The sequence below is a fragment of the Ochotona curzoniae genome, unplaced genomic scaffold (genome assembly GCF_017591425.1).
Source record: "Ochotona curzoniae isolate NIBS_2020 unplaced genomic scaffold, NIBS_Ocur_1.0 scaffold_3223, whole genome shotgun sequence".
NCBI lineage: Eukaryota > Metazoa > Chordata > Mammalia > Lagomorpha > Ochotonidae > Ochotona > Ochotona curzoniae.
Window position 1 is genome coordinate 1,747,305 of NW_024467108.1, and position 27,199 is coordinate 1,774,503.

The 27,199-nt window shown below is 45.0% G+C and overlaps 2 protein-coding genes across 7 annotated transcripts in view; both read right to left on the reverse strand.

Moving 5' to 3' along the window:
* The window catches only part of RRM1 (ribonucleotide reductase catalytic subunit M1), a 28,838-nt gene extending 20,743 nt beyond the window's left edge, over positions 1–8,095 (reverse strand). The window contains exons 1-3 of the mRNA XM_040964086.1: positions 7,902–8,095; positions 4,214–4,302; positions 1,047–1,224 (exon numbers count right to left, since the gene is read on the reverse strand). Of these exons, the coding sequence (XP_040820020.1) occupies positions 1,047–1,224; positions 4,214–4,302; positions 7,902–7,920 (286 nt within the window). The 5' untranslated portion in view covers positions 7,921–8,095. The remainder of the gene's footprint in view (positions 1–1,046; positions 1,225–4,213; positions 4,303–7,901) is intronic.
* A 1,247-nt stretch (positions 8,096–9,342) lies between these two features.
* Positions 9,343–27,199, reverse strand: part of STIM1 (stromal interaction molecule 1) — a 205,255-nt gene continuing 187,398 nt past the window's right edge. For 2 of the 6 annotated variants that reach the window (XM_040964426.1, XM_040964425.1), the window contains 5 exons: positions 21,117–21,284; positions 20,500–20,600; positions 19,990–20,225; positions 16,710–16,776; positions 9,343–12,379 (listed from right to left, as the gene is read on the reverse strand). In XM_040964426.1, coding sequence (XP_040820360.1) covers positions 11,863–12,379; positions 16,710–16,776; positions 19,990–20,225; positions 20,500–20,600; positions 21,117–21,284 — 1,089 coding nt within the window. In that variant the 3' untranslated portion in view covers positions 9,343–11,862. Of the gene's footprint in view, positions 12,380–14,651; positions 14,689–16,391; positions 16,777–18,391; positions 18,485–19,989; positions 20,247–20,499; positions 20,601–21,116; positions 21,285–27,199 lie in introns of all 6 variants that reach the window. The other 4 variants (XM_040964423.1, XM_040964428.1, XM_040964422.1 and 1 more) reach the window with 4 other exon arrangements.

The window sequence follows — 27,199 nt, forward strand, 5'->3', positions numbered from 1 at the left end:
TCAAAGTAAGAAAATGCAAAGCTGGCAATCTCTTTTAATTGTTTTTTATTCTAACATAACAGAAACTCAACTTAAAACTCATCCTAAGCAATTCACTCTTATAAATATCTATTTAGCAAACTCTCTTCCTCTGCTCTTTTTGAAGACACCATAGCAATACTGGGCCCTCTGCATGCATGAATAAGCCTTACATCCATATTAATGCTGGCATTTTGATTGGGACCAAGTTGAATCTACTGATGAATAATAAATCTACTGAAGAGGGAAGAAGTTTTTTTTTTTTTTTAACATTTATTTATTTTTATTGGAAAGGCAGATTTACAGAGAAGGAGAGACAGAAAGATCTTCCATCCACTGGTTCCTCTGATTTGAAACCAGAAGCCAGCAGCTACTTCCTGGTTTTCCATATGATGCAGGGTCCCAAGACTTTCAGCATCCTCCACTGCTTCCCCAGGCCATAATCAGGGAGCTGAATGGGAAGTGGAGTAGCTGGAACATAAGCCAGAACCCATTTGGAATCCTGGTGTGTGCAAGGTGAGGATTTTGCCACTGAGCCATTGCACCTGACCCAAGATGTAAGGTTTTAGGTCCAAACGACTAGATCTGGGATTGACAGCCAAAACATTTCTAATCTATTCACTGGTTTCTTAGAGACTGTAAAAAACAGTTAACCCTCCTTTGCCCACATTGCCCGAGTTACAAAATGAAGGGTGGAAAAGGAAATATTTGGCTACTAATGACAAAACATAAATTTTTAACATTCTATTTAATCCTAAATTTGACCATAGATATACTTTCCAAACTAAGCACCATCTGCTTAAAGATGGACTTTGAAAAGCATAAAGACCAAGACTCTACTGACCCTTCCATGCAGCATGTCAGCAGCACAGGAAAAAAGTTCCTGTCTGGCCTTGTACATTAGTTTGCACATTGGCTTTTTGAAACAAGATGCAACTTTCCTTTTGACAACCAAGGTTGCTTTCCATTACCCTTATTCATTTTCTGGGAATACTAGGTTCCTCCTAACTTTTTCACTCCAGACTCACCGCTGAACACTTTCTTTGTTTCTTTGTGCAAGTTGGAGACAGCAATCCTTGCTGCCAGGATGGCATAGTCGGGGTGCTTCGTAGTCAGGGTTGCAGCAGTTTCAGCAGCCAATGTATCCAATTCTACTGTGGTGACTCCACTGTATAAGCCTTGGATTACTTTCATGGTGATCTGAGCCTACAAATGCAAAAGTTTAAGAAGTAAATTTCCCAAGAAACAACAGCTTCCTGAAAGGAACAAGTAAGGAAAGGATCATATTTAAATCATCATAAAACAGACAGCTTCTTTGCCTGAAAATGGCTAGTCAGAACAGCAAGCTGCAGGAACTGGGTAATGAGAATCCAGAAACCAACAGAGCTGCCAGCAAGGGTACACAACACACACACTGAAGCATTACTTAAAATTAGAACCAAGTGTAAAAATTAAGTCTTGGAGCAGGTTTTACTAGAGCAGTAAGGACACAGCTTGGGACACCCTCATTCCACATCAGAATATCCATCTGGAGTGGCAGCTAACTCTGCTTCCAATCTAGCTTCCTGCTGATGTGCTCTCTGGGAGGCAGCACACCTCACACACCTGGGAGACCCCAGCTCAACTGTCAGGCTCCTAATTTCCACCAGGCCTAGCTCTGGCTTTTGTGAACATCTACAGTAAATCCATGGATAGAAGATCTTTCAGTCTTTTTCTCTCTGTGTGTGGATGTGTGTGTGTGTTTCAAATAAAATGAAAATAAATAAATATTTTAAAATAACTAGGTCTCACAGGGAAATAGCTGAAAAGAGAATAAAGATTCTATAAGCATTCCTCCATCTTCCAATTAAATTCTCCCAATGTGATGAGGCCGCCAGTTGCATACTCACCCACTTTCCCCTAAATTCTTCCTATGAACAAGTACAAGAAAACAAATAGAATTTTAGCCATTCCAATTAAGGAGATGAAGGTCTGAAATATATTTGAAATTAAGTAATTTGATAATCTAATGAATGATTTTCTTTTAAGATTTTGTTTATTTTCATTTGAAAGGCAGATTTTATAGAGAAAGAAGGAGACAGATTTTTCATTTGCAATGGCCAATGCTGAGCCCATCCAAAGTTAGGAACCAGGAGCTTCTTCCAGGTCTCTCAAGTGGATGCAGGGGGACCAAGACTTGGACCATCCTCTGCTGCTTTCCAGGGCAACAAGCAGGATGTTGGATCAGAAGGGGAGCAGCAGGAACATGAACTGGCACCCATATGATACTGATGTTTCAGGTAAAGAACCAGCTTCCCATGCACCACACTGGCCCCAACTACTCTTAAACACTTCACAAATTATAAATATTTCTACTCTAATAATCTTTGATGTTTTACATCTTGTGAACTGAGTAGTATTACATTCACGCTTTACATGAGGAAACTAAAGCTCAGGTTATTGAGACTTGCCCAAGATAACACTACCATGGTTTGGATATAGTTTAACTGAGGCCCCAAAAGTTCATGGGTTGGGAGCTTGGTTGCCATGGCAGTGTTGAAGAGCATAGGAACTTTAAGACAAGAAACCTACCTAGCATGAAGTCCTTGCTGGACTGAGGGTGTTGCTCTTGGAAAAACAATAAGGTATTTCTCCAGAAAGATGGATAGAAATGGCTGAGCCTGGTTCAACTCAGCCCTTTGGCTTCTTATTAAAAATACAGCAGTTTCTGCCCACACACAGTCCACCCAGTGCTATGTGCCATGATGTGACAGCCTGAGAGGGCACTCACCAGACCTCAGCCAGAGTCGTGCTCTTGAATCTCAAATGGTGTTCCTAATAACTATCTACCTAAAAAATGTCAGAGATGAAAAGCTGAGAAACACACTCCCCAAGTCTGCTGGCTCCAAATTCCATCAAACCTCACTGCATTTCACTGTTTTTCAAGACTAAATAATAACTTTTTAAAACACACAATGCCCAAGTCATCATCATTTATTTTTAACAAATCAAATGTTGTGTTTCCTGAATATCTGAAAATAGTTTAATAAGCAGAACTGAATTTTTTCATCTGATCAAAGTGTACCCTTCTCAAAAAGATAAACTAGTATTATATAGCTTCTAATCTTTTCTCTTTAGAATATAGCTAAGCCCATTTTGTTCCTTATGATTTTTCTTCATAGATACATCAAATAATTTTATTAAGTATAAAAATGCTTCTGGGGCTACAAGGTAAGTAATTAGAATAAAATGACATCAGTTTGTTAACTCTGCCAGATCTAACAGCATACAGACTTTCTCAATAGATTTTACCCGAGGAAGTTGAGTCCATCATACCATATCTACACTTGGAAATGTGGTATTTTGTTAGCCAAAAGAACATTTAGGAGTCGAGAAACATGGGCTTTTCTTCCTGCATTCCCACTAAACAAATGACTCCCTTTTTTCTTTGACCTTTCATTCTAAAACTCTCACTCAACTTTAATTCAATGTTAGCTATTTGCTAAGAAAGTCTAAAAAAGAATTTACACTAATCACATTTTATTTATTTTTTAACAACCACATTTTAAAGTTGCATAAAATTATTTTGACTGAAGTTTACTTTAGTCGGTAAACATTTATCAGCTTACTGATTAAATGCATGTCAAACACTGTGGCTGTCACAAGCATAAGATACTGCCCATCCTCAACTCTAAGACAGACAGACCATTTCTGTACTATGTAGTTAAAACTATGAGGTCAACAGGGTTGTTATGGTAGTACCCAGCAATATGGGTAAGTTTGGAAAAAGAGTTCTTAGATATTAGAATCCATGAGGAAAGCAGATTTGAAAGACAAGATTCTAGAAAAACACGGGCCCAGTGCAATGGGGCTAATCAACTGGCTAATCCTTCCCCTTCAAGAGCCTGGATCCCATATGAGCACTGGTTCATGTCCCAGCTGCTCCATTTTCCATCTAGCTCCCTGCATATGGCCTGGGACAGCAGCAGAGAATGACCCAGATTCTTGAAACCCTTCGAGACCCAGAGGGAGCTCCCAGCTCTTGGCTTTGGATCAGTTCAGCTTCAGCATTATGGCCATTTGGGAAATAAACCAGCAGATGGAAGATATTTGTCTCTTCTTCTCCCTGTAAATCTTCCTTTCTAATAAAAATCAGTAAAATCTTAAAAAAAAAAAAAGAAACTCAAGAAAAACCAAAATACCAAGATTTACTTACAGGGTCAACAAAGTCCATATTGAGTCCGTAACAAAGCTTCTGGATCCGAGACGTGATCTTGTCAAACATAACCCGCTCTTGGCGGCCATCTGAAGAACGAAACCATACAATTCATATCAGCATTTAATAGGATGGCAACATGTAATGATCAAATGTAATTAATGTGAAATGCTATTTCCTGGACTCCACTAGACTGAGAGGATTTTGTTTGCACTCAGAAATCAGACTGCACTCTTAAGTTCTTCTCTTTCCTTACGTTGTAATCAGATAGATTCTTGCAGTAATTTCCCAACAATATTTCCCTATCTTTACCAACATGGAAATCAGAACCATCGTTTAAGACTTAAGTCAAAATCCTTCATTACTCTCCTCAAAATGTCTAACAGTTGTATCCCATCTCCTTCAAAACAAAAGTCAAATTAATTACCAAAGTTAGCCCATAGAATTCCATCCAACCAGCCCTGTTACACTTCTTCCCCACCCCCACTCATACCAAGAAAAGACTTATTTAACTTCAAAGTCAGCATTACAGAGAGAGGGAGAGACAGAGAGAAGGATCTTCCATCCACTGGTTCACTTCCAAAATGGCTCCACTAGTGAGGTTTGGGCTGATCACAAGGCAGAGCCAAGAGCTTCTTCTGGGTCTCCCGTGTGGCTGCAGGGGTTCAAGGACTTGGGCCATCCTTTGCCACTTTCCCAGGCCAATAGCCAGGAGCTGGACAGGAAATGAAGCAGCTGGGACAAGAACAGGCATCCATACGGATGCTAGTGCGGCAGGCAAAGGATCACCGTGAAATACCACCACACCAGCCTCTCACCTCTTACTCTTCTTTCTACCTTTCTGTCTTATTACCCTGGTAGCCTCCTTGCTTCTACACCTCCTTTAGGTATTTGTTCCCTGTCACCTTTTCCATAAAACTTTCCCTGATGACCTACTTTAAGTTACAACTCTCCCAACATAACCTTACTCTCTATAGTTCCTTTCCCCTTTTATACAAATCTTTCTCCGTAGCATTTGTCACCATCTGATCTGTTGCTGTATTTTATTTTCACGTTTGTATAGTGTGACTCTCCCTACCCATTCATTAGAGCATAATTTTCTTGTTTTTACACATAAAGATTTATTTATTTTTATTGGAAAGGTAGAATTCCAGAGAGGAGAGATCAGAAAGATCTTTCATCTACTGGTTCCTCCACAAATGGCCATGACGGACAGAGCTGAGCTGATCTGAAGCCAGGAGCCAGGAGCTTCCTCCCACATGGATGCATTGGGTCATCTTCTACTGCTTCCTCCTGGCCACGAGCAGGGGGCTGCATGCGATGCGGAGCAGTCAGGGCACAAACCAGCACCCATATGGGATGCCAGTGCTTGAAGGTGGAAGATTAGCCTGTTGAGCCATGGTACTTGCCCCTAACTCAAAAACCTAATTTTAAAAACCTAATTTTGAGTAGTGAAAATGTCCCATTAGAGAAAAGTATTTCAAGATAGCAGATGAGAAAAACCCACCCATTATTCCCATTTGTTCTCTCTTCTCATGTGAATAATTCCTAAAACTTGAGCAATTTTAACATACAGCTATCTTCTCCCTTTATTCTTCAATGTTGCACAACATGTTAATATCAAATGCAGCTAGTCCTTGACAGTCAATTCCTAGCCACCTCCTGAATACTTACACTAAAATGAACAAAAAACCACAGCAGTTAGGCTGCTACTTCAATATGCCAAACATAAGACATTCTATGCGCCTAAGGTAAAATAAACAAATCTAACATTTTTAATATTAAACTTTGCTGAAGGCTCCAATGGCAGAATCTGGAGCATAAGCCCTCTGGATCAAATGACATCCTCTGAAAGGACCAAAAACAAAAACGACTCTGGCTTCAGAGCAGCGTGTAGATGGTCCTTTTTATTTTTTTTTCTTAAAGATTTATTTTTATTCTTTTTTAATTGGAAAGGCGGATATACAGAGAGGAGAGACAGAGAGGAAGATCTTCCGTCCGATGATTCACTCCCCAAGTGAGTGCAACGGGCCGATACTATGCCGATCCGAAGCCAGGAGCCTCTTCCAGGTCTCCCACGCGGGTGCAGGGTCCCAAAGCTTTGGGCTGTCCTCGACTGCTTTCCCAGGCCACAGGCAGGGAGCTGGAAGGGAAGCGGGGCTGCCGGGATTAGAACCGGCGCCCATATGGGATCCCGGGCGTGCAAGGGGAGGACCTTTAACCACTTGCGCCACCGCGCCGGGCCCTAGATGGTCCTTTTTAAAGTACAGTGTTCCAGAGTAGATCCCACAGGTCAAAAACCAAACGCAGGGTTACTACCTGCTTTCAGTTCAACTGTAACTGACTTACCGTAAGATCCTGCTCAACATTCCTTCCCTAAGGCTTAAAACAGGACACTCATTGCCCACAGGAGTAATTCAGTCAGAGTTCACTATGTATTTCAGCCTCTGGCCTAACAGCTAAAAGGGAGGAGGGGAAGGGAATTTAGAAAAGGATGTTCTGAAGCTACTAAAAACAAGAAGGAACACCACTGTCTACCTCTCCAGCCCTTGGCTTAAGTCAACTCCGTGTGCCTACCACAGCACTCATCCTATTACATCTTGATTTAACTCCTCCCATGCACTGTTGGAGCACTTAGTCATCGCTGACACAATGCTACATATCAGCAGCAGTCTGAGTCTTTGAAATGCCCACAGCCTACTGGACAAAGCAGAAACAGTCAGTCAACCAATCCGGTCAGTAGTTATGAAATCGCCATCATTTTGAATTGACTGCACTCAAAACTTGTCTGTACTTGTCTCATTTGCTGCTACTGTCATTCTTACTTTTCCTACTTGATTAAATGGTCTTCCAAAGGAGACCAGGGACTGTCCCCTCTTAAGACTCTCACAGAACAAAGCAAACGGGTGGACACAAAAAAGATTCTATGGAGAGTGAGCCAGTAGATAGAGGATCTCTCAGGCAAAATGAAAATAATCGTCTTTTAGAAATGAAAGATTGAAAAGTCACGAGGTATGCATACAGTTTCTGGCACTCGCCAGTCCCCATAAGCCACCTGCTTTGATTCAGTAGCAATCTCTGCCCCTGGGCAGATGGGAGCTGGTGGATGGCTGGTCTTTGCCCCAAGCTCGGGGCAACGGAGCAAACCCCAACATGTTGTCAAGGTCCGGGACCTGGTTTTGTTTGTTTGTTTCGCTTATCTGTTTTGAGTTTGTTGGTTGGTTCTTTCATTCCACATCCCTCCCTCAACCCCCACAAAAGAGCTGTGGAACATGAGGTGCGCCCGTGTAGGGCAGAGCCCCTTCTTTCATCCCACGGCTCTGAGAGAAAACCCCGTTGTCAGCTTCGGGGTTCAAAGCCTGGCCTTGCCATCAGCCAGCTGGGTGACTTTGGGTCAGTCACCGAAACCTCACTGGCCTCAGTTTAGGCATCTGAGAAGTGGAGCTAATTTTTTTTTTAAAGCGTGTCTACAAAATGCTCGGCGGTCTGCGGGCCGGCCGACCCAGGCGAGGGGGGCGCAGAGCGGACGGCCAGGAGGTGGAGCGGGGCAGAGCTGCTGACAGGGCGGGAAGCGGCGGCGGGAAGGGCAGCGAGGGCGGGAAGCGCCGGCGGCTGCCTGGGCTCGGCTGGCGCAGCTGCAGCCCCGCGGCCCCCTCACCCACCCTGCTGCCCGTCAGGGGCCCCTCACCTCGCTTGATCACATGCATCGCTGCTGATGGCTGAGGCGCCGGACGACTCGAGACACAGCTGCAGCTCTCAGGCGCCTGCGGGACGCGGAGCGGCGGGTGAACTCCCGGGGCTGATCCGGCGCGGGGACTGCACTTGGGAGCAGGAGGCACTTTCCCACCACAGCAGACGCGCGACAATCCGAACCCTTTCGCGCTCCCGCCACCCGTGACGCACACAGCGGAGCGACAGCTCCAGCGACGTCAGTCGTAAGTGCCAGCGCCAAGCGGAAAATGGGCAGGACTATACAAAGTCACCCACGACCCGTCGCCGCCATGTTGAGTATGGGCAAGGCCCAGGAGACTGAACCTCTTCTCCCAGGAACGGTAGGCTTGCACCGCCATGTTGTGTGTGGGTAAAGCCGAACCCCGCCTCCCGGCTCTGACGAAGCTGACGGAGCCCGCCAGGCCTGGTCCCTCGCCTTTGGAGACCCAACCCTGGTCTAGACAAAGATCAGCCACCCAGAATACTTTTCCTGTTTTTTTTTTTCCTTGTAAGGTTTCTTTGAAATGCAGAGGGAGAGAGAGAGACCCGGCGCGACGGTTTAATGGCTAAATCCCCACCATGCAAGCGCCGCAGTCCTATAAGAGCACACCTTAGTGTCCCGACTGCACCACTTAACTAAGCTCCCGGCTTGTGGCCTGGGAAAGCATGGCCCAAAGCCTTTAGACTCTGCACCCGCATGCGAAGCCAGAAAGAAGCTCCTGGCTCCTGCTTCCTGGCTTCGGATCACCTCAGCTTCAGCCGTTGCAGCCATTTGGGGAGTGAACCAACAGATGCAAAATCTCTTTCCTCTCTGTAAATCTGCCTTTCTTATAAAAATACATCTCTTTTAAAAGAAAAACAAAAAGGAAGGAAGGAAACAAGGAAATGAAGAGATCATGGGTCCGCTGATCCACTCTCCAGTTGCTGCAACCACTGGCACTGGGTCCAGGAGAAACCTGGAGCCTGGAACTCCATTCGGGTCTCCCACTAGATGGCAGGGGTCCAAATACCTGAACTATCACCTGCAATCTCCCAAGAGGCACGTTATTGGGAAGCTGAGTAGATGCAAATGGATGGGACCTCCACAATGGGATGCAAGCATCCTAAGCGATGGCACAAGCTGTTGTGACACAATCCTGCCTCTTCCCATTTCTTGTTTGGACTGCTTTGGGATGCTAACTCCCAAGTTTGCTATGTGATATGGATTCTGTCCTGGGATGGTGCAGCTAGAGATCACTGTCTGACATTTAGTAGTGTTGGAAAAATGTTAGACTTTTTCCTGACTGAAATACAGGAATCCTGTGAATTTCAAGAAGGCAGAACCATGATTTGTTTGCTTTCACAGTTCTCCAGTGGATGGGGGCAGAGGCAGCAATAGGCACTTATGTGAACCTGAGGAGGTAGGATGGACTTGACTGCATATGAAAAGTAAGACATGAGAGTTCCTAATGTACCAGGCTAATGCAGAGTCTGATTTGAGCTACCTGAAATGATCCTTACAAAATGTCATCTGTGCCAATTAGATTCACCAAACACCAAATGTAAGATTTGCCGACCACCAGGGAAAGAATACTTCAGCTGAATATAAAAAGAGAATTTAGATGGTCTTTATTCCAGGGAACCACGGTCACAGGTTTCCCTTCCCCATGAGGCAAAAAGACAGATGTTGAAGGAGAGGGCTACAGAGGAGAAAGAACCAGGAAGAACCAGCATGAGGGTCTTAAACCCCTCTTGACATGGAAGCTTAAGTGGGGGTCTCTTTGGGCCTTCATTGGTGGAGCGGTGATTTCACTGCCTCAGGTGCCCGCCAGAATTCCGTCCTTCTGGGATGCAGCAAGAGGTTCAGCTCAAAGCAAGTTCCACCATGCTCAGGTTATTACGGCAACCATCACCATCCAGGAAACCTTTCAAAACTTCATTGGTTCCTCATCACTGCCTTCCTCCAAATGTTTGCCCAAGCTTCCTGTGGCTTTTAAGTTTTTCATGTATTTATTTGAAAGGTAAAGCAACATAGAGATCTCCCATCCTCTGGTTCACTCCCAAAGTCCTTCAACAGCAAGCCTGAAACCAGGTGCTGGTGCTCTATCCAGGTGTCCCACTTGCATGGCAGGTACCCAAGAACTTGAGCCATCACCTGCTACCTCCCCAGGTGAGTGTTGGTAGGGAGCTGTGGCAGGATTTAAAATCCCAGGCACTCAGATATGGGATAAGGACATTCCAAGTGACTACTTCACTCACTATGCCACAACACCCACTCCCAGTGAAAGCATTCTAAAATCCATGGAGATCATACGTGAAGCTATACAACAGCATCAAAGTGGCCCAAAACTAAAAATACCAGATTTAGTGAATTTTTTTAAATGCCCTATATACTGCATGAGACACAATCATAGCAATAAAGTATCCACTGTTTATCTGAAACTCAAATTTAATTAGGCTATTATGTAACCCAATCCAGAAAAGCTCTGGGCATGTGCATTCAAGTTTTATTTTGCCTTGGCAAAAGAAGTAAGTCTTTTCTTCAACCCCTGTCTGTTAAACTACAGAAAGAATATAATGAGAGTCAGAGCCAACGAAGGTTAAAATCTCCTACATGCTTTATTGGACTTCAAAGAGTCTTATGAATTAACACAGAAAAACCCATGTGAGGTTTCCAGAGAGTACAAGGCAGTCTGCAGCCCAGCACCCTCTGAAAACCAGCCCCAGGTGCACCCACTCCAGACCCAAAAAAAGGATCCCCGGGTAAAGGCGTGGCAGGGAGTGGGGCAGAGGGAAAATACCTTTACAGCCATAGCAAAAACAGGTAAGGGAGAGTTGGCTAGAGGAGCGGGAGGGGGAAGTAACACAGCCACCTTCACCTACACCAGATTCCTTAGACACCCCTTCCCCAAACCAACTGTGTCACTTTTAAGCCTCTGGCCCAGGCTATGCAGTAACATAAAAATGGGGTCTGACAAGAGGAGTATGTGGTGCAGGCACTTGGGAAATTCAGGATATTTCTTTTCTTACATTTAAACTCTATCTTTTGGCTCAAAAGCAACATACCCAGAGCTCCTTCACAGCCCTGTGTCACAGATATGGACTTCATGCCAGGGGAGCCAATACTCTGAGTATTGATTCTGGGGGAGCTTTACGGCAGCACCTCTTAGAGACAAACCCTTCTGCAGTATGGCAGAGCAGGGGTAGAGGGAGGCAGGAGTGGGCAGGAAAACAAAGGGTGACTGCCTCATAGCCTACTGCTCTGGCATCCACTAACCAAAGCACATCTTCCCAATGCAGTCCCAAGCCAAGCCTCTCAAAATTCTTTGGTGGCTTGTTCTCTGAGAATTGCTTTCACTCTCCCATGGGTGCTGGGAGGCCTAAGTGAGCTCCAAGATGAGGTTCTAGCTTTGGCCCACCACACTCCTGAAGAACAAATCCCAAAGGTTAGGCCCTAGGTCCCAGTCTGTGGCAAAAGAAACCACTGAGGGTGGGGTGGTTCAGATCAGAGGCACAGAGGTCAGAGTTACTATTCCTATCTTCCCTGAAACTGCTAGGGGAAGTTGGGGAGTGGTGGAAGGTAAAAGCCTGAAAGCGGGAAACAAAAACAAAACAACAACAAAAAAATCAAACCTCAAAATTGGGACTGCAAAGACAGAAGCTGGACCCCAGAGGTGGAGCTGGGAGCTGAGGGAACAGCAACTAAGACATGCACTGAAGTGGGAAGGGTGGCAGCAGCAGCCCACGGTGGGAGGAGGCAGGGCAGGCAGGCCATGGTGGTTTAGTTAATAAATAATGATGAAGGACCCAAGGATGAGGGGGTGGATTTTTACAGTGCCCAGGCCCCTGAGCCAGACCCTCCATACCCCACTCTAGCATAGATATCTTGAAAGGAGGGAAGAAGAGGCAGAAGACTCAGGGAAGGACAAGCTGTTCCACCACTGCCACCTCCATGCTGCCTACTTCTTCAGAGGCTTCTTAAATATTTTGAGGGGAAACTTCTTCCGGCCTGGGCTGGAGTCTGTCTCCTCACCAATTGAACCATTATCTTCCTCAGCCACAGCCTTCTTGCCAGCCAGGTGAGGAATGCGTGTGTTGCGACTGGCTTGCACAGCTCGGCTGTCCCCAGCTGGCGATGGTGTGTCTGGGTCTGGGGAACTGGAGCTGTGAGAATGGGAAGAATCCAAATGAGGAGAGCCACCAGGCGGGGCCGAGGGACTCAGCTCCATGAGGCTGTGGGCCTTGTCCAGCCCGTGGTTCAGCGCTAGTACTGTCTTCTTGGCCAGGGCAGGGCTGTCAGGCAGTTTCTCCACCAGAGGCCCTGGGTGGACCCCCTCAATCAGCCGGTGGCTGCTATTGGAAATCATGGCATTGAGAACCTCATCTGCAGCGCGGACCATCTGAGGAGGTTTGGGAGCCATTCGCTGGCGGTCACTCATGTGGAGGGAGGACTCCGAATCGGAATGGGTCAAATCCCTGCAAGACAGGGGACAAAAAAAAAAAAAAAGAGAGAGAGAGAGAGAGAAAGGAAGGAAAGAAGAAAAGAGAGAGAAATATACATAGCCAGGATATAGGAGTTGAGAGAGAGGGATAACATAATAAGACAAGGACAGGATAGGAAAATGGGGGTACATAGGCATGAGAGAGAAATGGGATAAACAGGGAGGTGGGAGCAGAGAAAGAAATGAAAAGACAGGAGAAGTTGAGTAAGCCATAAAGGCACAATAAAAGAGGGAACAGGATTAGGAGATGGTGACAGATTGGAGAAGAAACCAAGGAGAATAGAATTGTGGAGAAAGAAAAGCAAAAAGAAAATCAGGTAGAAATAAGAACAACCATGGAGAGACAGAAAGGAGAAAGTGATAGGAAGAAAAGAAAGATAACAAGAAACAAAAACAAATGTCAGTATACCATCATATGTCCAGCAAAGGGCTTTCCAATGCCTGGCACCCATCCCTGCTATATACCCAGGGTCTTAACTGACAACTATAAGCTCAAATTCCACAGGCATCCTCCTCAATAAAAGCTCTGTTATCCCATAACTGGCTAGATTTCCTAGGACTCCACTCAGGCAAACACAGAACCTAGCTATACTGTCAGTCATAACTTTCCGTCTCTTCCTCCCCAACTAACACCTGTCAACAGGGAATGCATCCACTGTGGGCCAGACCCCAAGACACAGGGCACATGCAGTCAGTGGGTCTGACCCAGACTGGGGGAGTAGAGGTGGTTAGAACAGCCTTGCAAACAATTCCTCACCCACCCCCAGAAGGCCAGGATTCTGTCTCTTCCAATCATTTCTTTCACAGGACACAAAAGTCATAAAGAAGTGTTGCAGAGTTTACGCCACAGTCTGCGGTGATGGCAGGAAGGGTGGGGTCACTTTCAGAGTTTTGCTGACAGGGAGAAAAGGAACAGGTGTAGAGAGACAGGATGTTGGCCTCTAAAGAGAAGTAGTTCAAAAGAACACCAGAGTCTTCCGTGTGATCTTCAACAAATCTAACTTTGCTGAGCCTCCATTTTTGCCCAATGAAACAAAATAATACCAACTCCATCATTTCTGCAAGACTATTTAAAGGACCAAATATGTGGGAAAGGGAGTTGGAAATATAGAAAGTATTCTGGGAATGAAAATTATGAGGCCAGCCAATCTGTAAGGCTAATATGGGGACCAGTTTCCAGAGGTTTCTTTGCAAGGCTGAGTTGTGGGTACATGCCACTGCACACTGGACATGCACACACAAAGGCTAGCAGTCCAAGAACTGGAGGCTCTTCAAAGGCTGGCTATTCATAGCAAGAACCATGAACCAATTCTTGATGCCAGTGCTCCTGCCTCTGCAGAAAAAAGGAAGGATTTTGGGGTCTCATTCCAATCCTGAATCCTTATGTTTTCCCAGCAGCCTAAGAACCCACAGCATAGGCAGGGGAGAGGGCTAAGGGACTTTTAAACATCTGAGTCAAGGAGTTAACCAGACAAAGTCATGAGTAGGAGAGGAGAGCACCACAGGACTTAGAAAGGGAGAGGCTGAGAGTCAGAAGTTAGGGTGGCAGCCAAGTCCCTGAAACAAGCAAAAGCAGGAGAGTATGTCTTAGCTATTGCAGGTCTAAATTACAGTCTAAGTCACCTGAAAAAGCAGATACATCATGGGCTAGAACCTTCCTGGATTTGGAAGGTAACAGAGAATAATTTCAGCTCTAGTTTCTATACTACAAATACTGTCTCAGTCAGGGACGCTACGGCTTAAAGATGCTCAGTCTCGATTTTGGTTTCTCATGTCTGATACTGTCCAGGCTTCCATATAAATGTGCTCTTATTTCACGAAAGCCCTAAAAATGGTCCTCCCCATATCTGGTCTTCTCCACATGTACAGTAAGTCACTGAATAAGGTGCCAAGGAAGTTCTGGGGAGCAACCACACTGACAAAAGGGAGCTTTCTTAGCTAAGGACCTTAGGACCCTACCTTATTGACACCAGGGAAGAGAGGTCAAGAGATTGGAGCCCTCTGAGTCTCACCTCTGAATCACAGCCCCATTCAGCCTTGATTTCCATCCTCCTGTACTTTCCTCACCAACTAAAAGCTGACACTGCCAAGGCAAGATGAGGACTGAGGGGAAGACTGGGTAGATATAGAGAGGAAAATACCCACTGAGGCAGGCTCACTTCCTCTTCCTGAATGACATCATTGAGACCATGAGTTTGCTTCCCCAAAGGCTAGGCTGCCTTGAACTCCCATCCCAAGCTACTAACCTTACTAGAGAGCCTGTTTGTCTTTAGAGATGATCCTCTGGTGCATGACATAAAAGAAAATTAAGTAGTGAATGGACCAGGTGGATGCAGGTACCTCCCCCGTTCCCTCCCCACTGCCCTCAACTTATTCCTGACAGCATGAGATTCCCTGCAGCCACCAGTTTCCACAGCCCATTTCAGACCTCTCCATATGTACTGGAGAGGACAGGTTCCCTTCCTAGGATTTTGGATGAAAATGGTGATGATAATGAATGTGAACAGCTCTGCTGAGTAGATCCTGGTCAGGACAGTCCCTTTGTAGAATACAAAGGAACATCCCTCAAGGATAACTATCCAGAGGCTCAAGGAGCAGAACTACAGATATGGATACACAATGAAACAGCACTCAAAGAAAGCAACAGAGTAAGCAGGCTGCAGCCCAAGGGCAAGGACTGACTGGTCCTTCTTGAAAGGAGGGATTTTCTGAGTTTGTTCTAGCCAAGGTCAAGAATAACTATCTCTGACCCTGGCCTATCATAAAGTATCAACAGGGAAATTTTCTGAAGCTTCTATACTATGGGAGAAAGCTTTTTACCAATTATTTTCCTGCGTATTTATTGAGATCATATAGAAGGATTTACAAATATCCAATAGTATCCTAGAATGAAGAGCCAAGTTTTTGTCTTGCCTGTTCAGCTGTTGAAACTGGGGTAAAATTACTTCATCTTTCAAAACCTTAACTTTCTACTCTGAAAATGAATATTTTAACATCTATTCTATACATTTTCTCATCCAAAACCCCAAATCTCTTCTGTTCTCTAATTCTATAAAGGATACTATATTCATTCAGTTATCTACCTGTCTACAAGATCCTTCTCTTTCCTCGTGCCCACAGAAAGTTGCCGGATTAATCAACTCTCTTCTATCCCTACATTACCGCCCCTACTGGTCTATGGTATGACTTTTAAAACTCCAGTAGTTTTCCCTTTCCTTTCTGAATAGAGAAGCTTAAACTGTTATTCTAAGATGCAAATGTGGTTGACTAAATTTCTTTCGGTTCTCTACCTCTAAAGGCCACAGCCATAGCACTTCAGATCCCTTCATCATTCTAACTTCATCTGCTTCTGAGAACTTCCCACCAGCATATATCCGATGTTCTAACCACAAGTATTTCATCGGGTCTTGCAACCTCATGCCTCTGCACATAATATTTCCTCTGCTTAGAATACTCAATACCCTTGCCCTGCACGTAGTGTGATAGCATTGTGAAACATTCTACCAGTCACACGTTAGTCATTTCTTCCTTGACGCCCCTATAGCAATTATCAAGTACTCTATTACTGTGGACCTCTCCCAGACCAGACTGTAGTTCTTAGAATCCCAGCTATTATCTATGAATCTCCATGCCCAGCACAGCCAGGCACAGAGCAGATATCAATAAATATTTACTGAAGGAGTAAAGGAAGTGGAGGCCCTACTGAGAGAACTAGCAGTTTAGGCAAAAGTGGCATAAAATCACGAGGAAAGTGGAGTGCTGTTCATTTTTAGAGTCAACAAAACCCAAACAGAGAAGGTGAGAAAAATGTGAGGATTATGCTGACCTTAAAAAGGAGTCCCAGAGCTAGAAAGGGTAGGTAAGAAGATTTCCCAGTGCACAATGCCCCACCTTCCCCAGAGTTGACCAAGCAGGAGCCAGCAGGCAGCAGCCGAGCTAAAAGCAGCAGAAGGGGAAGGAAGAAAGAGAAGAGAGACAGCTGATACCCCAAGCTCTCTGAATGCCCAGGCATCACAGCGGTGCTGTCAGGAGGGGGTGGGTCAGGGTAGGGCTCCATCTGGAGGAAATAGGAAGTGCTGTGGTGGTAATAAACAGGGTGGACATGGACGGTGGTGATGGTGGTGGTGGTGGTGGCGGTGGTGGTAGTAGTGATGGTGGAAGAGGAGCAGGAAGAAGAAGCAGAGGTGGATGGAGGACTGGTCCCGTGGCCTTCAGAACTGAAAGACTGTCCAGATGAGAGGCTGCGCATTCGCCGCAGAGATACCCGGCTTGTCAAGAAGTGGCCAGCCTCGCCCTCTACCAACCTCTGAGATCCCAGGCCATGCTGTGACTCCGTCAGGCGCTGCCGGACATTGCTCTGCAGGCTGGGGGCTGCAAGGAGAGCAAACAAAGTGTAAGAAAGGGCCAACCTACTTTGAGCTGGCAGGCAAGCAGGCAGAAACCCATTGAACACTGCCTGCTACTTTGGGCCTTTATTTCATGCCCAATCTGAAAAACTGGGCAACTCCTCCCACGTCCTCCCACCAGGACTCCTGACAGGAAGGGGAATTGGAAAGGTGTCTGGGTCAGTTTTCGTGGCAACTCCAACGGAGGGAGACACAGGGCAAGGTCACTATAAAAGGGAGGGGCCAAGGCCGTTAGTAGGACACAGGCAGGGCAGGGTAGGGTAAGGGCTTGGAGCAAGGTCCGGGAGAGCACTAAGAATCAGCCTTTTCAGGAAGCCCACTTCAAAATATAATTCACAACTTAGTCAAGGACTTATATAGAAGTGTGTTATAACACCATTATTAATATGTTGTATGGAAACAAAAGTAAAACAATGGGAAAATGATAATACATCCTACTATTGAAAAAATACACCTGTAGATATATTAAAACTGATAGTTGGAGATTTTAAAAATACAAAAAGTGCTTATTTAAATTCTCAGGGCGACAGGAATATAAGATGATGTCTCTTAGCCTGTAGCTCTGAAACAAAAACACTGGAGGAAACAAGGCCTTTCTACTTCTAACTGTGGCCTTGAGAAACTTACTTTCCATTTTAATTCCCATTTTATAAAATCCTAGAGAGTTGCTCTGACTATTCAAAATACTGTTTCAGAGTACTTAACACAGCTCATGTTCAAAGTACCTAGCACAACTCAATAAATTACAGTGGTCATTATTATCTTAACCTCAAAAATTGTTTTCATAAAAACTGAAAGAATGGTTATTCAAATATGGTGAGACTATGAATAGCTTTTAGGATAATATTCAAACTGCCTCAAAAAATATAAAACACAGGGATCCAATGCTTGGTGATGGCCACTGTGCCCACAGAAGTGGTATTAAGAAACTTAAGAATGTGCCAGAACATCCCCTTTGGGATCACTGCCAGCTCCAATTGAAAAGTAGGGGCAGACCTTTATACTCCTACTCTGATAGATGGATCACTCTACTTTCTCCCTGAAAATGGGAGAAAGGGTCAGGTTACAAAAGTAGCAGAAGTCTTGGAAAGGCACCAGAGAAAGAATAGTTCAATAGTGATGGAGAGTTAGGCAGATAGGGCTCCTAAGGCTGGTGGCTTTCAAGGCATGAGAAGATTGGAGAGGAAGCCTGGAATTGCAAAGAGAAGAGGGAGACAGAAGGATGAGACAAAGAGAAAAAAAAAAAAAAAAGAAGCAGGAAAAAAAAGAAAAGAAGGATGAACTTCACTTGTTTCTTCCTCTCCCAGGCAGAGGAAGAGCTACCAGGATGTCTGTGTCACCAGGCTGTGGGGAGCCCCAAGTTTCCCATCACTGTGAATGCTTTCCCTCCGGCCCCCCAGCTGAGCAGGCTGATTCTTCTCACCCCCGAACCTCTCCCTGCAGTTAGTAGGGACAGTGCTGAGGGGATGAAGGATGCAGGCAAGGAATGTGAGACAGGCAGGAGAAGGTGCCCATGGGGTAGGAGTGTGGTTTAGTCCCAAACGTTGGAAAAACAAAAGCCCCAAAGGGGCTCCTCAAACCCGGGTATTTCCAGAGGGACTGATCATCCGAGCCGACGGATGCAGAGCAGAGAGAGCGATCACTGAACCTACGCCCCATCAGCCAGGCAGCATCTAGGGTCAACAGCCAGGCCAAAAGAAGAGAATCTAATTTACGGAGGGGCTTCAGCCTATCCACCAATGGGATAGGCAAAGGCTGGGAGCAAAGGTCCCTCCCAACCTGGAGACAAAGAGCTGTTAGATCACAAAGGATCAAGTGCTGCTAGGAAGTTGCCTGAACCTGATTGGGCCTTTGTCTGAAGTCCTGGCTAAAATATTAAAGCAGAGAAACAAAGAGGCTTGGCCAAAAGCAAAGAATCATTGAGGAAATTCGTAAATAAGTTTGCCTGGAGGGCCCAGTGCAATGGCTCAGTTGGCTAATCCTCCCCTTGTAAGTGCCAGGATCTCCTACGGGCACCGGTTAGTGTCCTGGGAGCTCTACTTCCCATCAAGCTCCCTGCTTATGGCCTCGGGAAGCAGCAGAGGATGCCACAGGGCCTTGGGACCCTGTACCAATGTGGGAGGCCCAGGCGAAACTCCTGGCTCCTGGCTTTGAATTGGCTCAGCTCCAGTAATTGTGGCCATTTGGGGATTGAACCAGCAGATGGGAGATCTCTGTATCTCCGTCTTCATCTGCCATAAATCTGCCTTTTGCAACAAAAATAATTAAGCCCTTAAAAAAAAATAATTTGCCTGGAGCAGGAACCCAGCTTGAGTAAAGCATTGAGAAAGTAAGCTCCTAACCCAATCCCGTCTTTTTGCTTCCTCTCTGCTCAAGGAGTGAAGAGTGAGGGGAGAGGCTTGTGGTGGGGTGAACGACAGGCTATTTAACCAAGACACAAGCTTCACTATACTGTTTCAACTGTTTCTGTGCAACACCTTCTGATCCAAGGAAAAATTCAACTGTGAGCTAGAAAGAGAAAAATCCCTTTTGTCATTAGTGGATTCCCCAAATGTTGTTACTTTCAGTTTTGCCCTCCTTAACTGTCATCACTTGCAGGGGACAGAGGGAGAGGAGAGACCCAGGACAGATGGCAAGAAGGCTCAAGGAATCATGTGGAACGCCAGACACACTTGTGCAGAAGAACCCTCCTGGGCAAGACGCCCTTCCAGCTTGAAAGCTTTAGGTCACTTTAAGGACCTACTGAGACTTAGACAAAATGGCACAGAGAAACAGAGATCACTCAATTCATCTACTTTAGCAATTAAAAATAAGATAACTCAATTCAGCTACTTTAGCAATTAAAAATAAGGACCATAAAATGAAAATAAACACATGTAACAAACAGTCAAAATTAATACCATTTTTACATTGCGAATCACTAAAAGAGATCATTTTTATAAGGTAGGAAGGGGACAGGAAAAAGAAAAATAAAGAATAAAGAGGGATACACTTACACAATAGGGGCACAGCTATAAAGAAATCTCCTGACACAAATTGTGCCTTATTAATGAAACTCATGAGTTGAACTGTCTTCCTGGGTATCTGCCCTATGTACCGCTTAAGCACAGCAGAGGCCACAGATTGAATTCATCCACCAAGCACTCCTTCCCTCATCCCCACCAAAGAGGTCACCTACACTGCATAGACAAGGGCGACACAATCTCCTCATCCATGTCATCCACGTCGTCGGTCATGATAAAGTGGGCAGGGTTGGGGCGTGTACTGCCCATCCAGCTGGGATCTATGTTGAGGGCAGTCACCAGTGAGTGGATGCCAGGATTATTGACAATCTGGAAGCCACAGAGGATCTCAATCTGTTGCCAGCGATGCAGCCGCTCCCGCAGTGCTGCTGTCACTTCGCTCAGAGCTTGCCTAAAGATAGAAAAAAAGAGAACCAAAGCATGCACTTGGTGTGAGCCCCAGTAAGAATTTGGCCTCATTCCAGAGGCATAAGTCGGGGGACATGCGTGTATATGTGTGGGGGTGGGGGGACAAAAACCCTGTAAACCCAAAGGCTTCATAGTGAGAAGGGAGACCAATCAGGGCCAGAGCAGATCAGAACTGTTACGTTTCAAGTGAGGAAATAATGGGAGCTGGAGGCAAATTTCAAGGAGGAGATGGACAGTGCTAGAGTGGTATCACTTACTTAGCTGTTAGGATTTTGTGATCCACATCATCCAGGGAAGAGCTGTGGGCCACATGAAAGGTGCCAAAGAGTGTGTTTCTCTTCTTTTTTATCTTCTCAGCCTGCAAAGATGAGGCCCCAGCTTAAAGAAAGCAGGAATTAGAGGGTGGCAAAAATGAGAAGTGCCTTCTTGTGACTGGGTCTTCTCCTAGTACAGCTTAGGCTGCACAGAGAGAAAGAAGAGAAAGGACAAAAGGAAGTCAAGGAGATGGGAAGTAGTGGGGAGGGAGAAGAAGTGAGAGAAGAGAAGAAGTTCTCTGAAAGTCCCTCTGCCCAAGGAGGCCTCTGTGCCTGGCAGCATGGGACGGTAGAGTTTTTTTTCTATCTGCCTCCATTTGTTCCATCTTTTCCAGAAGACAGGTAGCAATATCCATACACCTTCACCCCCTATTTGAGGAACTTGAGGGTGTTATCAGAAGGTTCAGATTAGAAAAAGAAATAGAACCTACCACCAGGATATCTCTTTGTCCAACAGAAGGACAAGGAGAGGCAGAGAAGTAGAAGGGCAGAGGAAAGGCAGGGGGCAATGAGGATGAGAAAAGAGGACAGTAGGAAGGTCACAGGAGGATAGGTCTCACCCCCTCCTTGGCAACCAGCAGCTGCTTCTCTGCATTTTGCTTCTTGATGTTGTAATACTGCACCTCCACCTCATGTGTCAGCTGTAGCCACTTCTGCAGGGCCTCTGGAGCATACCACGAGCTGTGTGATTCCAACTCTTTCTCTGCTTTCCTCAATGCTTCTCGAACCTGTGCACCAAAAGAATCTGAGTTCATTTACTGCTGCAAAGACCCTCTCTAACACCCCTGAATGATGCTTCAGAATTCGGAATTCTTATATGCTTTATAATTGTTGTAGGGAAAAAGAAAGGCCAAAATGAATTCCTGTCTTTATACATATGGAAGCAAGTTCAGAGGAGGACCATAACCAACTCAAGGCAACATAGTCAATAGACTTCAAAGGGAGATTTTTGCTCTCAAACTAGCACACTCCTTTCCATTATACCAGCGGATTCTCCCAATCATGCAATTAGGCTCAGCAAGTTCTGTCATCCCTTCAGAAACAGCTAGTGAAGCATCACCACTTTACTAGGTTACAGTCTCTACTTGGACCTTAAGAAATCACAATGTGGCAAAAAAGCATTCAGTTGAGAATCTGGAAATCTGGTTCTGCCACTCAACTAGCTGTGTGACCTTGTGCTTCCTATAGCTTATCTTGACTCACTGTGAGGACTTTCTCTCACACAAATCTAAATCACTGAGGACCCACACTGTGATATAGTGAGCTAGGTTTCTGCCTGCATCCTATAGGACATCCTATAGGGGTGCCAGTTAAAGTTCTAGATGTTTCACTTTTGATCCAGCTCCTTGACAATGCTCCTAGGGAATGCAGTGGAAGATGGCCCAAGTGCTTGGGCCTCTGCACCCAAGTGGGACATCCAGAAGCTCCTGATTTTTAGCCTTGGACTGCACAGCTCCAGCTGTTACAGCCATTTGGGGAGTGGACCCAGATGGAAGAGCTCTCTCTTTGTCTCTCCTTCTTTGTGAGACTCTGTTTTTCAAATAAGTAAATAAAGTCTTTTAAAAAAAGATGATGACCCAAGTACTTGAGCTCCTAAACTCATGTGGAAGACCCAGATGGAGTCCCAGGTTCATGGCCTTGGCTTGGCCCAATCTCAGCCACTATAATCATTTAATAAATAATATACACAGACCCACATACACATGAACAATTATTAGTAAAGGGATCTTGGGAGACCGTGATTTCCTTATCATCAAAGCATGCAAACAGCTTATGTCACAGATTCCTCAAAAAGATGTCAAAAAGGTACACATTAAGTCATTGGCTTCAATCATCTTCAAAGTCTTCTTTAACCAGAATATTGTGCCTATGATTCTCTTATTAACCAGGAAAGGCAGGCTTTTAAAAAATACCATCTTTCCCATATCTCCACATCTAGCAATAGCACTGTCAACAGAAGCCAAGTAATGGAGGAACACAGTTGTGGGAAACACACAATGAAGCAGTAACAAAGTATTCAAGTGTGAAAAATCCAAGCGTACACAAGCATTAAAAACACTTCTTTCCTTGCTGCTTCACTCAGGATACCAGTTCAAGAGATCCCCAACCCCCTCATTTCAGGCAGCAAGGATTAGGAGCACACTGTTTCTGATTTTAGTCACATGCCCGGCAAGCCTGAGAGCTTCTCCACAGTGGAAGGTAGAGCAGAGGGGCCTCTGGCTAAGCACAGAACACTATTACTCATTTGAAAGGCAATTAATGCCTGGTGTATGTTCCTTAAAAGGAAGGTTATTAAATGTTCAATCCTGGTTTTATAGATTTCACATGAAGAAGAGAAATCTTAGAAACTAATGCACCAAGCATAAAAATCTGTGATTAAGTTATACATTAAAAATTAAAGAATGCGGTAGACTTAGAAGGGGAAAATAGATGCAGAAGACAAAAAAAGAGTAAATGAAGGAAAAAATGTGGAAATCAAGAAGGCCTACAGAAGGTCTTGACCAGCAGGTTGAAGAGCTGTTGAATGGGGGCCATTGTCATGAGTAGAGGGACAAACGTCACCTACAGCATTGGCATCCCAAATGGTGCTAGAGTGGATCCCAGCAGCTCCACTTCTGACCCAGCTCTCTGCTTATGGCCTGCGAAAGCATTGGAGGATGACCCAAGTGCTGGTGCCCTTGCACCCCATAGGAAACCCAGAAGGAGCTCCTAGCTCCCAGCTTGGGATCAACCTGACTTTGGCCATAGCAGCCATATGAGGAGTGAACCAGTGGATAAACTCTCTCTTCCTCTCTCCCTCCCTCCCTCTTTGTAATTTTGACTTACAAACTAAAAAAGTCTTTATTTTTTCAAAAAGCTGTTGAATGAGAGGAATCACTACAAAATAGAGAACAGGTGAAATGGGAAGCAGAGGGACAGAGACAGACACATCTTACTGCATTTAAGTAACAAATGCCTAGAGGAGGATAGGCCCAACAGAAGAACAAGTTAAAACTCACTGGTCCTATTCTTTCATTCTATAGCACTATTAACCTTGTCCCATAGTAGAATCACATGGGAATTTTAAAACACTAATATCCAGAACCCAATCCAAAGATTATGATGTCATTGATCTGGGGTATTGGTGTGAACATGAAGAAGTCTCTAGAAGCTTTTCCAGTCAGTCTTATACGCAGCCAAAGTAAATAACCACAGAGCTCCAGATTTTAAAATCCCAGTAGGATGCAGAAAATCATGGAAAAACAATCTGATCCAACACAACTTCTGTTGCAGGAATTGTGTTTTCAAAGACATCAGGGAGCTGTGGAGGCAATTAACAGCAGGCTGGCAACTCTCAAACTGGCCTGGGCACTCCCAAGGTCAAGTCAGGGCAACTGGGAAGTCAAAACTATCTTTATAACAATGCTGAGACATTATTTACATCTTTCACTCTCTTTCACACACAAAATGCAGAGTTCTCAACAGGCTAACTATATACATTAACAGCTCACTGCAGCAGACATTTAAAAGATTTACAAAATTATAAAAATTCACTCTTGCCATTGAATTGTTTTTACTTTTGGAAAGCATGGCCATTTTTCATATTTGTTTTAATGTTCAAGACATTTTTGTGGCTCTTTTTAATACTCACTTTTAAAAAATTGTTTTAACAGGGTAAATATTGGCAGTATTTTTCCCATAGAACTGTTGTTTGAGGTGCTGGTATCAGGACACAGTGAGCTAATCCTCTATACTGATATCCTGTACCAGAGTGCTGGTTTGAGTTCTGCCTGCTCCACTTCTGATTCAGCCTTCTACTAGTGCACTTAGAAAGGTAATCTTTCTTAAAAATGTTCTTTGAGGTCCTAAACAATTTTTTAAAAGATTTGTTTATTTTTATTGGAAAGCCAGATATACAGAGAAGAGAAAAGACAGGGAGAAAGATCTTCCATCTGCTGGTTCACTACCCCACGTGGCTGCAACAGCCAGAGCTGTGCTGATCCGAAGCCAGGAGCCTCTTCCAGGTCTCCCACATGGGTGCAGGGTCCCAAGGCATTTGGGCCGTCCTCCACTGCCCTCCAGGGCCATAAGCAGGGATCTGGAAGGGCAGCAGGGCCACCAGGATATGAACCCATATCAATGCCCATATGAGATCCTGGCATATGCAAGGTGAGAACTTTAGCCACTAGGCTATAAGCTGGGCCCAGTCCTAAACAATTTTTAAGTTTATTCATTTACCTTCCATCTGATGCATAACTCTCTAAATGGTCACAATAACCAGGGTTGGGACAGAGCAAAACAGAAATCCAGAACTCCATTTGTGTCTCCTGTGTGGGTGGCAGGGCCCCAAGCATTTTCCCAGGCACGTTAGCAGGAAGCCAGATCTGAAGTGGAGTAGATAAGCCCAGGAACAGTGCTCTGATATGGAATGTCAGCAAATCAGGCTGAAGCTTAATCTGATACGTCACAATACAGACCCCCTCTAAATATTTTTAACGGTTATTTATTTATATTTGTTTGAAAGGCAGAGCAACAGAGACAGAGACAGAGAGAGCTTCTATCTGTTAACCCACTCCCCAAATGCCTACAACAGCCTGGGACAAATGAACGTCAAGATTCTAAAATTCCATCCTAGTCTCCCTTGGGGGTGGCAGGAATCAAGTACTTGAGCCATCATCTGCTGCTTTCCAAATCTGAATTAGCAGGGAGTTAGATCAGAAGTAAAGTGACTGGGACTCAGGTGCTCCAGTATGGGAAGCATACCCCGCATCAGCAGCTGCATCGACTATGCCATATAACTTCCCCCTAGATAATTTCTACAAGGGTCCTGACAGAGACCAAACAGTCTGAAAACCATTGGAGTAGATGAACTAAAAATCTTGAGAGGCAAAAGCCTCTCTAAGGCAAAGCCTTCCATGAAGGCTCTGGGTGATTCTAGGTAAGGGAATAAGGACGGCTCCATGCACAAAGGCTCCAGCATAGCACAGAGCCAACAGTCCAGTGCACACAGCAAAACTGAAAAACTCTCTTCCAGTCTTTCAGCACTGAGAAGAATAAACCTACCAACTCTTAATAAAAAGTGAGGGGTAGGGGACGCATCTTCATCAAAGCAAACCAGTTAGACTAAGTCTTAGTTCAACTATAACCCAGTTCTTTTTTTTTCCCCTAAGATTTATTTTATTTTTTATTGGACAGTCAGATATACAGAGAGGAAGAGAGACAGAGAGGAAGATCTTCCATCTGTTGATTCACTCCCTAAGCAGCCACAACAGCCAGAGCTGCACTGATCCGAAGTCAGAAACCAAAAGCTTCTTCTGGGTCTCCCATGCGAGTGCAGGGTCCCAAGCCTTTGGGCCATCCTCTACTGCTTTCCCAGGCCACAAGTGGGGAGCTGGATGTATTATCCAGCTCTAAGGCAGCTCAGTCTCTTATTGACTTGAGATAATCAGCTCCTCACCCTACACTCCACAGAAGAAACTCTATATCATAATGAAAACAGAATCATCTGGAGCTTTTATTACTTCTTCTACATACTAGCCAGGATTTTATTGAAAAGAAGCAGAAAAATAAAATCAATAATCAGGAGGGAAAATAAGCAGTTTCATAAGTGACCCAGTCTTTAAAAATCATAATTGAGGCCAAAGCAATGGCTCAGTTGGCTAATCCTGCCATTGCAAGTGCCAGGATCCCATAGAGGCTTCCCTTCTCCAGCTCCTTGCTTATGAACTAAGGAAGCAGAGGAGGATGACCCAAAGCCTTGGGACCTTACACCCACATAGGAGACCTAGAGGAAGCTCTTGGCTTCAGATCAGCTCAGCTCTGCCCATTATGGCTACTTGGGAAGTGAACCAGAGGATGGAAGATCTTTTTTTCCCTCTGTCTCTCCTCCTCTCTATAAATCTGCCTTCTCAATAAGAATAAAGATAAATTTTAGGGCCCCAGTACAGTAGCATAATAGCTGAAGCCTTTGCCTTGCATGCACCAGGATCCTTTATGGACACTAATTTGTGTCCCGGCAGCTCTACTTCCCATCCAGCTCCCTGCTTGTGACCTGGGAAAGCAGTGGAGGACGGCCCAAAGCCTTAGGACCCTGGACCCACGTGGGAGAAGCTCCTGGCTTCAGATAAACTCAGCTCCAGCTGCTCCAGCTGCTCCAGGCACTTGGGGAGTGAACCAGTGGACAGAGATCTTTCTCTTTGTCTCTCCTGTTTATCAAAAGATGGTATTAACAAGCAAGACACACACACACAAAAGAAGACAGACTAGAAGAAAATGTTTATAATACATATGAACATATATTGACAAGATTCACATCCAGAATACATAAAGAACTCTCACAAATCAGTCAGAAACAACAGTTCATCCACTTTTTGAAATAAAGATACCACCAACTAATTCCAACAAATAATCCCAAGTAACAATCCAAAAACTTACCTAACCCTACCTCCCCCAGCCCACCCCCTCAAACACTTCCATAAAAAACCCCAACCCTACACCCCCAACCTTAAATAACTCCATTCCAACCACCCAAACTCCTCCTCACTTCATCCCCCCAAATTCCCCACATTAAAGTAAATATACAACCCCCCTCCCTTCTATATAACACCACCTCCTCTCAACCCCCCCCCTAAACCCCACACACACACCCCCCCCCCCCCCCCTA